General features: G+C 41.7%; 1 protein-coding gene across 3 annotated transcripts in view; it reads left to right on the forward strand.

Moving 5' to 3' along the window:
* The window catches only part of CCDC178 (coiled-coil domain containing 178), a 382,168-nt gene that overhangs the window by 125,067 nt on the left and 240,929 nt on the right, over positions 1–16,172 (forward strand). For all 3 annotated transcript variants that reach the window (XM_089776273.1, XM_089776275.1, XM_089776274.1), the window contains exons 12-13: positions 10,732–10,794; positions 15,812–15,973. In XM_089776273.1, coding sequence (XP_089632399.1) covers positions 10,732–10,794; positions 15,812–15,973 — 225 coding nt within the window. The remainder of the gene's footprint in view (positions 1–10,731; positions 10,795–15,811; positions 15,974–16,172) is intronic.

Raw genomic sequence — 16,172 nt, forward strand, 5'->3', positions numbered from 1 at the left:
CATATTAGGGTGCATTAGGAGGAACATTGCCAGCAGATCCAGAGAAGTGATTATTCCCCTTTATTCGGCTCTGGTGAGGCCACATCTGGAGTATTGTGTCCAGTTCTGCCCCCCCCCCCCATATAGATAGGATGTGGACGCACTGGAGACGGTCCAGTGGAGGGCAACAAAAATGATTAGGGGGCTGGAGCGCATGACCTATGTGGAGAGACTGAGCGATTTGGGTTTGTTTAGTCTGCAGAAGAGAAGAGTGAGGGGGGATTTGATATCATCCTTCAACTTCCTGAATGGAGGTTTCAAAGAGGATAGAGAAGGGCTATTCACAGTAGTGAACAGTGGCAAAATGAGGAGGAATGGTCTCAAGTTTCAGTGGGAGTAGTCTAGGTTGGATATTAAGAAAAACTGTTTCATTAGGAGGGTGGTGAAATACTGGAATGGGTTACCTATAAAGGTGGTGGAATCTCCATTCCTAGAGGTTTTTAAGTCTCGGCTTGACAAAGCCCTGGCTGTGTTGGTTTAGCTGGGATTGGTCCTGCCTGGGGCAGGTGGCTAGATTTGATGACCACCTGAGGTCTCTTCCAGCTCTATGATTCTATGATGTAGCCCAATGGTCTCCAACCTTTTTAAGCATGAGATCATTTTTTGAATTTAAGTGCAATTCAAGATCTACCTCAAACCCAAACAGCCTTGCCCCACCTCCTTCACGATCCTTCTCCAAGGCCCCACTCCTGCTCAGTCCATCCTCCTCCTCTCCCCCATCCTTCCTCACTTTCACTAGGCAGAGGCAGCAGTGGTGTAGGCTCTGGTCTTAGGTGATCTGGTACTGCACCATTCTTAAAAGCAGTCAGCAAACTCCATCCCAAGTCCTGTTGTGTCCCCTCTCTGTATGGGAGAGGGGACACCTTGACATGAATGCCCCCTCTTCTCCCTTCCCTGCCTTGCACTGCAAGCAGGATGCTCCTGGTGGGAGGTACGGGGAAGGGGAGGGCAGCTGAAGAATTGGCACTTAATAACCTTCTGGCCTAATCAGTCAGGATCACCTGTTAGAGGCTCCAGGATCTACCAGTAGGTCCCGATCTACTGGTTGGTGAGCACTGATAACCTGACTGAATGCAAACTGATGGGTAGCAAAATGGGAGGGAGGAATAAATAGAGACTGTCACAGAGTCCCAAACCTAGGGTTGGGGACAGGAACAGAGGTGGAACAGGACAGGATTGTGGGAGGCAAAGGGATTGGAACGGGGGGCAGGGGGAAAGTATAATAGGAAAAAAACATTGTGTACAGAGACAGATGGCTATAAGTACAGAAAAGGTCGGTGGGGGTGGGGGGGCAAGGGGACATAAGCAGCAATGCTTTTGTCCAGAGCTCAGGATTCCTGAGTATCATGCTGGCAAAATTGTGTCTCATCCCCCTGTAGTGATTGGTCCACAGAGAGGGTATCATAGACCTATTCCTATGTCTACACACTTTCTTAAGCTGATCTTTTTCACAGGCAGGTATTATCAAATACTATCCCTCTGCCAATGACTCCCAAATCTGTCTTCACTTCTGAATTGTTTCCTTCTGTTCAACTCTGCATTTCAGTGTGACTGTGTAATCATGTCCTCCAGGATATTTTATTGTTCATTTAATATAATTACAGCTGAATTACTCATTTTTACTCATCTTTTTCTACTTTCACCCTTTTCTGTCACTGTAGACAAATACCACATCCTTCTTGTCACCCAGGCCCACAACTAGGTGTCATTTTCACCCATTGCTCACTCTTAACATACATATGCAAGCCCTTCCAAATCTTTCTGCTGCTTCCATAATATTTACAAGAATCTCTTGTTTATCTATAAGGTAGCTGAAGCTCTTAGTCTTGTTGGTTTTGTAAATATATGTACTTACTAGATCAGGCCTGCACAACTCAGAAAGTGGCGAGGTCCATATTACTTCAAAGAAAACAGCTGTGGGCTGCAAGTAGGGTTGCCAGATGCTCTCCCCAAAAGCTCAAGATTTTGTTGAATAAATTGACACACAAGGGAAAGACTCACAGTCACACACAAAGAGAAGAAATATCTCGCGGCGCAAAATTTGTTCCCTCTGATACAAGTTATAATATTGACGGGGCATAGATTTTACCAGTTGGCGAGCTGTGACAGGGCGACCCGCCCCACACTCCAACAGCGCTGACCCCTGTGCTGCATGGGGAGCGCAGCGTTCTGATAGCGGTCTGCACTGCGCAAGTGGCCACCCAGCCAAGCTGTGTGCAAGGGGGCTGAGTCTTGGGACAGAAGCCGGAAGTGGGGACAAGGTCACACACAGTCATAAGGTGGGGCCAGAGCGTGCGTGCGTCCCTTACATCAGGGGGAGAGGAACCGGTACAAGAGAGCACCGCATTCAAAAAGGGAGTAGAGGAGAGCGAAAGAGAGGAGGGAGGAAATATTATTTCCGAAAGTCGTCGCAGGCCGCACAGTGAGCCCCTTTGGGCTGCATGTGGCCCACGAGCCGTATGTTGTGCAGGCCTGTACTAGATAATAATTTATTGCCAGGCAGTTCTCAGAAACAAATAATATCCTTTCTCAACTGCAGTGACTGAAGTAACCATTAAGGATAAGTTCTTCATATATTATTATAGCTACTCACCTGTGACTAGTTTAATATATAACAAGTACTTGGGTCACCTAATCTTTTTTCAGTTTATCATATACAGAGATATAATTCTATTTCCTGAATTAGGACAATATTGACGTTCTTAAAAATGAGAAGTCTTATATTTGTATGAAATGAGTAATATCATTAATGCTGCATGTACAGAATATTACAAAATGAAGAAGGGCTGAGTTATGTGGATGTACTTTGCTTAATGTTTGTTCTGTAGCTATTTGTAACTAAATAGTCTTTTCTTCACTTAATGTTACTTCCTTAGTATATCCTCTGCCAATAAATTATTGGTATTCAGGCTATCATCAGCTGAGTAATTAAATGAAACTTCCAAATTTAACAATATATTTAAACAAATTAAAACCATATTCCATATCCTGCTGAGGAAAAAGTAAATAGACTGATGGACTGTCACAGGTAAATAGCGATCAAAAGAGCAGTTATTTAAAATTATTACAAAGCAAATATTCTTCACCATACAATAATACTCTTACTCTGAGATGATTGAAAATGATAAAATCACAGATAGCACTTTCCTTTCACCCCCCATATTCTTACATTTCTTGGAAAACTATTGATACTCTATAAAATGTGCTTATTTTATTTTAAATTAAATATATTCTTCACAAAATCTGAATTATACCAGGATATAACTGACATTGTAAATAGGTCCCTTAAGTTAGTACATACCCTGGACTGTATGTATTTAACATATAGGCTCTCAGAAAAGAATAATTGAGAGAGAGAGAGACAGAGAGTGTATGTGTGTGTGTGTGTGTGTGTGTGTTTCAGTTACCAAACTGTTGTATCCCATTATAAATACATACTACGGATGCCATGAACTCAGTTTTAGGCTCATTACTGGAGGAAGAAAAAGGAGCTTCCTGACATGCTTGAACACTAGTGCTCACTGAAAGCAATATATGATGTCTTAAATATTAGCCTTTGAGCTACATCCATTGATATAGCCTTAAGAAGATACAGGAAGTCCCCAATTTGTGAATGGATTTTGTTCTAAAAGTTCTTTTGTAAGTTGATTGTTTGGAATTTGGAACACATTTTGCCATAGAAACAGTGTTAAAATAGTAGTTAGGTTCCCAGGCAATTCCCATCTCACTTGAAAGTAGGAATAAGAAATCCTCCAGAAAAGGGCTTATTTTCCGGAGAATCGCGTCTAGACTGGCGCTTTTCTCCGGCTTATCCCCAAGCCGGAAAAAAGCGGCAGCCATGTAAATGCAAATACCGCGGGGGATATTTAAATCCCCCGCGGATTTGCAATTCCGACTCGTCACATTAGCATCCCTTTTCCGGAAAGGGATGCCAATATAGACACAGTCTTTAAGTTTTTACTGCCAAAACCGATGACACTTTCTTCATCATCATCATCATCATCATCATCATCATCAACAACAACCATGGGCTCAGTGCCCGTTGGTGTCCGATGCCTCCCTCACTATTTCCTTCCATCTTTCCTGTCCAGTGCGGAGTGGCTTAGTTTCTGTAGACTAGCTCTGCACCAATCTACTATATCATCTCCCCATTCTCTGTGGGATCTGCCTCTCCTATTCGGACCATCCATTATGCCAAATACCAGGGTCTTAACTTTTCGCTCGTCGTTCATTCTGCAGATATGCCCGAATAGCTGTAACTTCTATTGTATAACTTCTGTAGTAGGTTCTCTTTCAGCTGTATCTTCCTATATAATTCCTCGTTGTTGACCTTCTGCATCCATCCTATTCTCAGGATCCTTTTATAACAACTCCTCTTGAATGCCAATATCCTTCTCTTTGAATCTTTCATTATCACCTGTGTCTTACATCTCTACAACATTCTGCTAAATACACACGTTTTCAAGACACTCAGCTTCATTCCTAAACTAATCTCTTTATTTTTACAGATCTTATCCATTGCCTTCAAACTCGCTCTTGCTTTCGCTATTCTAATCACTATTTCCTTCTTACAGTCTAGATCATATGTCATGTTGCTCTCCAAATACACAAACTTCTCTATGTTCTCTAGTTTGATCCCATCTGAACGGATCTTCCTTCTTATTTACTTATCTCCAAATACCATTATCTTCATTTTATGGATATTCATAATGGCTGTGTCTACACTGGGCCACTTATTCTGGAAAAGATAACTTGCCAGCTGTCTACACTGGCCACTTGCTTTTCTGAAAAAGCAATGATGATCTACTGTAAAATTGTCAGTGCTTTTCCGGAAAAACTATGCTGCTCCCGTTCTGGCAAAAGTCCTTTTCCGGAAAAACTGTTCCGGAAAAGGGCCAGCATAGACAGCACAGAAGTCTTTTCCGCAAAAAGCCCCGATCGCGAAAATGATGATCGGGGCTTTTTTCCGGAAAAGCGTCCATGGCCAATGTAGATGCGCTTTTCCGGAAATACTTATAACGGAAAATGGTTCCGTTTTAAGCATTTCCGGAAAAGGGTGCCAATGTAGACGTAGCCAATCAGTCCATACCACTTCCCTTCCTCATTTAGCACCTGCACCATTCTCACTAGTTTCTCTTCATCTTCCTCAATGATAACTATATCATCCATGAACCTCTAGTTGTTAATTCTCATCCCATGCATCAATATCCCTTCTACTTCTTCCTTGATCTTGTCCATCATTCTCTCTAGGTATGTGGTGAAGATACTCTGCAATATCGGATCTTCTTGTCTCACACCTCTAATTGTGCTGTGACCACTGCCATACATTTGGTAAAGACTCAGGGAGCAGAAGAAAGGATGAATGGGGAAAGAGAAAATTGCATTCTCCTGGCAAATAGGAAGGTGGCGAATACACTGTGACCACATGAGCCCTTGCCACCATCCCTGGACCCCTTGCAAACATGGCCTCCCTTTGCAAATGCAGATGCATGCCTACACATGACAGTTGAAGTTTGCAGCCACTATTGTGTCGCACATGCTTTCAAAGTGGAAGCAAAAGAGCAAAAGAGCTCAAAACTTTTGCTTACCATGTCTGCCACCAAAACAAATGTAGAATCATAGAGCTGGAAGAGACCTCAGGAGGTCATCAAGTCCAGCCCCCTGCTCAAGGCAGGACCAATCCCAACTGTAGCAGATCCTTTCAGATCTCTGTTGTACCTGCCTACTAACTGCCTAAAAATGTAACTTCGACCTTGTACATAACATGTGCCTATTGTGTAGGACAGAGGTTCTTTCATAGTAAAAGATTAGCTTCTGCTTTCTACAATGTGTCTTCTCTAAAGTCTGCTTTTCACTATTTTCATTACAGTGGGTACAACAGATTGTCTATTGCCCACTCTCCCAGCTCCTCCAGTGGTTCAGCTATCACAGATCAGAAAGTGAAAAAACATACTCAGAATGATACATTTAATGAGCAAATGCAATGTGTCTGCAGCAACAGGGTGCAATTAAATGCATGGGGGAGAATGATACTGCAGGTGATATGAATAGAGCATAAGGAGAAGGGACCCTGGCTATGTCTAGACTACACATTTTTTTTAAAAAAAAAAGTAGCCTTTTTTCAAAAAAAATTCACCTGCCGTCGCATTCTTTCAAAATTAAATCAAAAGAACATGGCAGTTTTTTTCAATAGCAGTAAACCTCATTTTATGAGGAAGAACGCCTTTTTTCAAAAGAGCTCTTTCAAAAAAGGTATTCTTGAATGCAAACAGGGCTTTTCCAAAAGAGAGCATTCAGATTGCCGGGATGCTCTCTTTTGAAAAAGCAGATTGCTTTTTCAAAAGTCTTGTGGATGTCTAGACAGTCTCTTTTGAAAGAGGCTTGTAGTCTAGGCGAACATAAGAACAGCCATACTGAGTCAGACCAAAGGTCCATCCAGCCCAGTACCCTGTCTGCCGACAGAGGCCAATGCCAGGTGTCCCAGAGGGAGTGAATTGAACACGTAATGATCAAGCCATCTCTCTCCTGCCATCCATCTCCACCGTCTGACACACAGAGTCTAGGGACACTGTTCCTTACCCATACTGGCTAATAGCCATTTATGTACTTAACCTCCATGAATTTATCTAGTTCTCTTTTAAACCCTGTTATAGTCCTAGCCTTCACAACCTCCTCAGGCAAGCAGTTCTACAGATTGACTATGCACTGTGTGAAGAACTTCCTTTTATTTGTTTTAAACCTGCTGCCCATTGGTGGCTCCTAGTTCTTATAGTATGGGAACAAGTAAATAACTTTTCCTTATTCACTTTCTCCACACCACTCATGATTTTATAGACCTCTATCATATCCCCCCTTAGTCTCCTCTTTTCCAAGCTGAAAAGTCCCAGTCTCTTTAATCTCTTCTCATATGGGACCCGTTCCAAACCCCTAATCATTTTATTTGCCCTTCTCTGAAACTTTTCTAAGGCCAGTATATCTTTTTTGAGATGAGGAGATCACATCTGTTCACAGTATTCAAGATGTGGGCGTAACATGGATTTATATAAGGGCAATAAGATATTCTGTCTTATTCTCTATCCCTTTTTTAATGATTCCTAACATCCTGTTTGCTTTTTTGACTGCCACTGCACACCTGCGTGGACATCTTCAGAGAACTATCCATGATGACTCCAAGATCTCTTTCATGATTAGTTGTAGCTAAATTAGCCCCCATCATATTATATGTATAGTTGGGGTTATTTTTTGCAATGTGTATTACTTTACATTTACCCATATTAAATTTCATTTGCCATTTTGTTGCCCAGTTACTCAGTTTGGTGAGATCTTTTTGAAGATCTGCTTTGATCTTAACTACCTTGAGCAATTTAGTATCATCTGCAAACTTTGCCACCTCACTGTTTACCCCTTTCTCCAGATCATTTATGAATAAGTTGAATAGGATTGGTCCTAGGACTGATCGTAGGGGAACACCACTAGTTACTCCTCTCCATTCTGAAAATTTACCATTTATTCCTATCCTTTGTTTCCTGTCTTTTAACCAGTTCTCAATCCATGAAAGGATCTTCCCTCTTATCCCATGACAACTTCATTTACATAAGAGCATTTAGTGAGGGACTTTGTGAAAGGCTTTCTAGAAATCTAAGTACACTATATCTACTGGATCCCCCTTGTCCACATGTCTGTTGACCCCTTCAAAGAACTCTAATAGATTAGTAAGACGTGATTTCCCTTTACAGAAACTATGTTGACTTTTGCCCAAAAAATTATGTTCTTCTATGTGCCTGACAATTTTATTCTTTTATTAATTGCCGGGATCTCCTCTAGAGCTCTTTTTAAATATTGGCGTTACATTAGCTATCTTCCAGTCGTTGGGGACAGAAGCTGATTGAAAGGATAGGTTACAAACACCTTTTTGGATGTTCTTATTACATTTTTACACTTAATTTGGCAGTGGTTATGCTCCTTTCTCTTTACCTCACTAGGATTTTACTTCCATTTTTTAAAAGATGTCTTTTTATCTCTCACTGCTTCTTTTACATGGTTGTTAAGCCATGGTGGCTCTTTTTTAGTTCTTCTACTATGTTTTTTAATTTGGGGTATGCATTTAAGTTGGGTGTCTTTGAAAAGTATCCATGAAGCTTGCAGGGATTTTACGTTATTCACTGTACCTTTTAATTTCTCTTTAAATAACCTCCTCATATTTGCATAGTTCCCCTTTTTGAAATTAAATGCCACAGTGTTGGGCTGCTGAGGTGTTCTTCCCACCACAGGAATGTTAAATGTTATTATATTATGGTCACTATTCCCAAGCGGTCCTGTAACTGTTATCTCCTGGACCTGATCCTATGCTCCACTCAGGACTAAATTGTGAATTGCCTCTCCCCTTGTGAGTTCCTGTACCAGCTGCTCCAAGAAGCAGTCATTTAAGCCATTGAGAAATTTTATCTCTGCTTCTCTTCCTGAGGTGATATGTATCCAGTCAATATGGGGTTAATTAAAATCCCCCATTATTATAGAGTTCTTTATTTTGGTAGCCTCTCTAATCTCCCTCAGCATTTCAATGTCAGTATAACTGTCCTGGTCAGGTGATCGGTAATATATCTCTACTGCTAATTTCTTATTATTGGAGCATGGAATTACTATCCATAGCAATTCTATTGAACATGTTGATTCATTTAATATTTTTATTTCATTTGATTCTACAATGTCTTTCACATACAGTGCCACTCCACCATCCACCCGGCCTGCTCTATCCTTCCGATATATTTTATAACCCGGTATGATTGTGTCCCACAGATTTTCCTCATTCCACCAGGTTTCAGTGATGCTTATTATGTCAATCTCCTCCTTTAATATGAGGTACTCTAGTTCACCCATCTTATTAGTCAGACTCCTAGCATTTGTGTAGAAGCACTTTAAAAATTGTCCACTGTTTATTCGTCTGTCCTTTTCTGATGTGTCAGATTCTTTTCTATGTGAATGTTTTTCGTCTGATCTGGCCCATACTTTATCCTCTTCTATCCTCTCCTCCTCACTAAAACCTAGAGAATCTCTATCAATAGACTCTCCTTTAAGTGACGTCTCTGTCCAATTCATGTGCTCCTCTGCACCAATCGGCTTTCCTCCGTCTCTTAGTTTAAAAACTGCTCTGTGATCTTTTTAATGTTAAGTGCCAGCAGTCTGGATCCACTTGGGAACGTGAATGCAAGACTCATGCTGAAATATTGAGGTTTGTGGGACACCAAACAGCTGCTGAGACACCTGGTACAGGCACAGGAGAAACATCTGAAGCATAGATCTCCACGGCACCCCATGCTGAACTGCCTGCTTTCCTCCCCAACTTCTATAACCTCCTCTCCCAGGTGTACTAAAATGCAGGGGTGAGGGTGGGGGAAGTCAAGGGCAGCCTTGCACTCAACTCCCAGGTATGTCTTCTAGAACACAAGGCTTTCATTCCCGCATCTGTGATGCTGAATAGGAGGATATTCCACTTGCCCATGATCTCCAGAAATTAGGCCTAGTGCTCAGTGTGCTGAGAGCGTATTTGTCAGAAATATTAGCATTATTTCCCCTGATTCAAAGGAAATCTTTTTTTTTCAAGTGCCATGATAAGATTTCTGAGGGGGGACTCACTGCTTACTTCCTTCAGTCGAAAAACTCGTTCGCTTATGACACTTAAGCATAGACAGCATGATGGGACATTCCATATGTGTTATGCAAATATGCTTATGGTATGAATGTCATAATTGAGATATGCTTTATGCAAGATGGTGCATGTAACATATCATTGGAAAGGTTGTGATTTACTGAATTCGATTATCCCATTTGTATGCATGTATAATTTTTGTAGATGAAGTTAGGAATACTTACCTGTATATCTGTATAGTATATTCCCTGCTTTGGGTCACTCCCATTACTGGAACTTCAGGGACTACAATGAAAAAAACAAGCAAATCTGATTGACCCATCAGCAAAAGACAATGAACGGTGAAAGAGCTTAACTCTTTCTGCTAATGTGTGAGTCAGCCTGCAAAGAATGGCTACAGAGTCCCTACAGAGACTTGCGACTATGTCATCTGCTTCTGGAACACTGCAACTATCCAGAAAATTTTTATCCAAGGTGGAATCAGTTTCATCTGAACAAGGAGGTGCATTTATGTGTTTTTTCCCGTAAAGGTCTCTCCTCCTTAGAAGAACAGCACCTTCCTATGGTGGATATCAAGCAATGTATAGCCTTTTATAAAGACAGGAATAAACTGTTTTGTGTATTGCCTTGCCTGTTTGTATCATACTTGAATTTCATGAAAGGGCAAGTGGTCATTGCACTGCTATATAAAATTACTCATTTGACATCCATGATCTTTATAGGGAATACACAGATATTGAATATATTTAATTATTACTAGTTATAAAAGGTAATTGAATTTATACCTTAGAAATTTGTGTTGCCTTTCTTCTACTTTTTGCTACATTTGTTTACTTCCTCTGTCTGGATTCATATAATTATAGTGCCAAATGATAATTTTCTCTCTTTTTATTCAGTATTTTATAATGTTATAGATAGGACACAGTTTGAAAGCTGTTCATCTTTATAAGAATATCAGTATTAAATCTTCATTGCAGTTGCCATTTAATTTGCTTTTGTTATACATGATAGGGTGGTTGTTAATTTGTAAATATTTTTGTTTTAAGAATTTGGAAGAGAACTTAAAAAAATTAATTAGAGATGAAAGAGGAACTTGGCAACTGACACAGGTAAACAAGACATTAACACATGTATTTCACATATAAACTCATTTTACATATATTTTTGTAATGAAACACTTTTTCATCAACCTGGATGGCAGATAAATAGTTCTAACTTTTGATACATGCCCATTGGAAAACTGGCAGGATCTGATTATGGATAAACAGGCTGGTTAAAATAACTGTATCTAATTTTCAAAATGACTGTGAATTTCTGACTCTTTTTTTAAAGGCATGATTACCTTTGGCCTAAACCTAAAATGCATTGGTTTGTTCTGCAATAATGATTTTTTTCTTCACTTTGGTATTTTAGCTTATTTGTCTAAACCAAAGAGCCATGGCTGTGATGATAGAGTTTCCCATCAGTAAAGAATTTGACTCCTGACATGAATTTTCAGTACTTGAATTACCCATTCTCTAGATGTCTTCACTGGGACTAGGAACAACTTAAATACTTTAATTCCTTCATCTTCTTTAATGTAATACTTTGTTTACAGTTTTGTGGCCATATTGGACCCAGGCTAAGAGAGAGATAAGGAGGTAACATAATATCTGTTATTGGACCAATCTCTGTAAGTGGAAGGCACAAGCTGCTAAGAGCTGCTCTTGAGATCTGAAGAAAGGTAGTTCTGTGTCTGAGCTACATAGAAATTGCAAGAGCTTGCTAAGCATAAGTGATAATGAATGTTATAGAAAGACACTTGAAAACAGAGTGGACAATAAGTGTTCAATTGTATGCAAAAGGAGTTTGGAGTGGGTCATTAAGGGTTAGCAAGCAGTGTGATGTGTTACAGATTGTTGTAATGAGTCATAAACCCAATGTCTCTGTTGAATCCATGCTTTTTGGTTTCCAGCTGCATTGTGAATTTAAATTCCTGGGCTCACCTTTTGACGGTTATGCAGGTTTCCATTGAGGAAGTGTACTGAAAGATCAGATATAGAGTTATCACCTTGTGAAAACTGTTTGTCCATGTACTTGCAATGTCTTTTTATGTCTTTATTTCTATACATGTATAGAAATAATTAATCTGGAAAAGTGTGTTATAGGGGATATTGATCACCAGAGTAGTGGAGATACAGGCCATCCTTGCTATAAGTCCAAGATACGTTACCCTGTAAGTCCAAGTTTTTTGTATGTCTAGACTGCATCCCTCTGTCGGCAGAGGGATGCAGATTAGGCAGGTTGACATTGCAAATGAGGCAGGGATTTAAATATCCCGTTCCTAATTTGCATAAAAATGACTGCTGCGTTGTGCCAACTCAGCACTTTGTCAGCAAAAAGCGGCAGTCTAGAGGGGATCTGTCAAGAAAGAAAGCCTTTTTCGACAGATCCTGTTAACCTCCTTGCAGGAGCCATAAGGGATCTGAGAAGACACAGCCATTCTCCTTGCCACAGCCGGTGATATGACCGATGTTATCATGAGTGCTCTTCTTATTCATCTCACCGCAGAAGGTAGTCGCAGTCACAGTCACCGCAATCTTCTCGGCCTGAGTCTCCACACGGTCCGGACGAGTCTACGCCTTATGTTGCCCCACCATCCTCTGCTGGAGATGTGGATTCAAGCTATCAGGAAGAAAAGCAGGACCACACTCCTCGTCAGGCGCAGCAGAGCCCTGATTCCCCGGCGCAGCGTTCCTCTTCCTCTCCGGATGATGCGGTGGTCCCCGGGGACTTGTCTCCTATGAAGGACCAAAAGCAATTCCAGGAACTCTTCAAAAGGGTTGCTCAATCTCAGGACATCCAGACCATGGATGTGCAGCAGAAACAGCATCGGCTGCTAAAGAATTTACAACCTTCCCAAAAGTCGAAGCTCACCTTTCCCTTTGATGACACTATCCTAGAGGTTGCTAACGACATCTGCAGACTCCGGCCACGTTGTTACCAACTAGTAAGAGGTCGGACAAGAAATACTTCATAAGCCAGAAGGGTATGGAGTTTCTGTTTACACATCCTCAGCCTAACTCCCTTGTTGTGGACGCTGCACAACAGAAAGTAAAAATGTCTCAGACCAAAAATTCCTCAAACGACAAGGAGGATAAACGCCTGGATATTTTGGGCAGGAAAATATATTCCTCCACCACTTCTGCTCTGAGGATGTGTAACTTTGTGGCACAATTAGCAAATCATGATTTCAACAACTATTCGAAACTAATCCCTCTATTTGAACACATGCCAGATTCCAAATGTCAGATTCTCAAGATGGTGATACAAGAGGGTTATACAGTCACCTGAACAGCCTTGCAGATTGCACTTGACACGGCTGATGCAGCAGCTAGATCCACAGCTTCAGCCATAGTCATGTGTCAGGTGTCTTGGCTATACCAGGCCGCTGTCCCGAAGGAGTTGCAGGCCAAGGTGGAAGATTTGCCTTTCGATCGTCAGTCACTCTTCGCCCAGTCAACTGATCAGGTCTTCCACTAGGGCAAGGATACACGTACAACTTTGAAGACACTGGTGATGTACTTGCCTCCCTACAAGCATAGGAGATACATACCCTACAACAGGCAAAGGCCATTCTTTTATGCGACGCCTCGGACCAAGCCATATGATCAACAGAGACCAAAGCAACGTCCCCAAAAGCGGTGCCAACAGCCTAACGAGGCATCCGTCCAACAGTAGGACAAGCAGCAGGTTTGATGTGTTGATCGAGGGACTTTGGACCACCCCGTTGACAGAGACTCCAGGCATCACAGAAGGTGTATTCCATCATCATCTCAGGCCTTATCAGCATCGTTGGGATCTCATATCCACCAACCGGTGGGTTCACGATGTAATCACTTCAGGATATGTCATTCCCTTCATTTCTCTTCCCTTTCCCTCCTCTTCCCCGTCCCTTTTCAGGGACCCTCTCACGAGACTCTTCTCCATCAAGAGGTCTCTTGCCTACTCACATTAGGGGCAGTGGAGAGGGTGCCAACACACTTTTTGGGGAGAGGATTCTATTCTCGTTACTTCCTCACCCAGAAAAAGTCAAGGGGTTGGAGGCCTATCTTGGACCTATGTCGGCTCAACCATCATCTGAGAAGGCAAAAATTCAAGATGGTCACGTTATCTTCGATCATTCCTGCTCTCGACAAAGGGGATAGGTTTGTGTCCCTCGATCTTCAGGACGCTTACTTTCACATAACAATACACCTGGCTCACAGAAGGTTCCTTCGGTTAGTAGTGGGGTCTGACCACTATCAGTACCGCGTACTACCTTTCGGACTGTCGGCAGCCCCACGAGTTTTTTCCAAGACCCTTGTGGTAGTGGTGGCCTATCTACGACACCTCGACATTACAATTTTTCCATACCTGGATGATTGCCTGCTAAAGACTTCCTCTGTCGACAAGGCCACGAGGGCAGTGTCCACAACTACCACTCTGTTTACAGCCCTCCAACTCATAATCAATCTCGAGAAGTCCTTCCTGATACCTACTGTGACCTGGAGTTTATCGGAGCAAGACTCGACTCCCTGACCACGAGGGCATGCTTGCCTGTAAAGAGGTTTCAACTCATACAGGACTTGGTGCAGTCAGTATCAGTTTCTCCCAAGTCCCGAATACTTACCTGTCTACAGCTGTTGGGGCACATGGCGGCCACCATGTATGTGGTTCCGCATGCCAGGCTCCATCTGCGCAGTCTTCAGCATTGGTTGTTCACCGTGTACACGCCCCGCGTGCACAGTCCAAACAGGGTGGTTTCTATGCCCAATCAGGTCCGGGCTTCCTTGGCATGGTGGGACAGTCCCAACAATATGCTAACAGGGGTCCCCTTTCATGCCCGCAAACCATCACTACAAATCACTACAGATGCCTCCCTGCTTGGCTGGGGCGCTCACCTATAGGAGCACCGGGCACAGGGTCTCTGGATGCCCCAGGAGTCGCTATAACATCTACATTTTCTCGAGCTGAGAGCAGTCTTCAATGCTTGCAAGCACTTCCTACCCATCATTCGAGGTCACTCCATACAGATTCTCACTGACAACATATGCATGGTGTATTACGTCAACAGACAAGGAAGGGCATGCTCCTGCTCTCTGCGCAGAGGCTGTATGCCTGTGGATTTGGGCAATTCGATGAAGAAAAGAGAGATACTCACCTTGTGCATTAACGTCTGTTCTTCGAGATGTGTGTCCCCATGGCTGCTCCACGTCCCACCCTCCTCCCTGCTTCAGAGCTCCTGTTTATATCTTTCAGATGCTTCCGGTTGGGAAGAAACTGACAGGACCGGACCGCACTCAGCTGAGAGGCGTGACGAGGCAGTCACGCATGCACGGTCCGGTAGGGGGCTACTGCTAATGAAAATTTCTCCAATTTGCGGTTCCGGGATGAGCCCAGCTCCTTGAGTGGAGCACCCATGCGGACACACATCTCAAAGAACAGACGTTACTGCACAGGGTGAGTAACTCTTTTTTTTAAATTATTTGCAGTAGGTAGAGGTTTCATGGCTCACTACAATTTATAATACACACCTTCATGATAACTCACTTCAAACCCCTTTTTCAGAATAATTTAACCCTTACTGCCCCTTCCTTTTCATATGTTTAGTAATCTGTATATTTAGGTCAGACATAGAAGAACAGATCTTTGTGGTTCACAACTTGTGACTTCCTCCTACAAAAGTTGGTCCAATAACAGTTATTACATTACCTACCTTATCTGTTTAATGTAATACCAACATTTTTGTATTTTTGTCCTGTCCAGTCCCTTCACTGTGTTAATTAGTTCTGTTGATTACCCTTCCTTCCCTTTTGTATGCAATGTTGATGACATATTTTGGATCAGTGGCTAATTTTGCTCTTATTCTATAGATATTCCTAATAACACTGAGCAGAACTTGATAACCCTTGATTTTGAATATACACATATTTAATATGTTTGTATACATATGCATATACACATATTTAATTTGCAGTTCTGTTCATAGCATTTTGTTAGTCTCATGAATTAACTTTCAAATTTGGATTTTTTTTTAAAATAGGTGGTTCCTTTTTGCTTCTGATTTCAGTGTAGTTGAAAATTAATTTTATGTCTTTTTAACAGGCCAGGATTAAAGCAATGTATGCTGAGCTAGAACAAAAGAAAAAAGAAAGCATTAAGACAAAAGAAGAAACTATAAAGAGGATTGCAGACATCGAAGGACCAGTGGCTGAACTAGAGGCAAAATATATTGAAAATAAAAATATACATAAAGAAAATATTGAGGTAATTTTTCTTAACTTACTTTTCCAGACAATAATTTAGAATACAGTTTAAAATACTTGGCCTGTTTACTAATATACTTACTGCTATTATTGGGGGAAAAAACAAGGAAAATCAAAGGACAAAATTCAGCTCTTAAGATTTTTGTAGTTATGCCTCGGTGTAATATTTCATATACTTCATTCAGTGACTGTTTCTTAGG

Source organism: Pelodiscus sinensis, chromosome 2 (genome assembly GCF_052426305.1).
Source record: "Pelodiscus sinensis isolate ZL-2025 chromosome 2, ASM5242630v1, whole genome shotgun sequence".
Taxonomy (NCBI): domain Eukaryota; kingdom Metazoa; phylum Chordata; order Testudines; family Trionychidae; genus Pelodiscus; species Pelodiscus sinensis.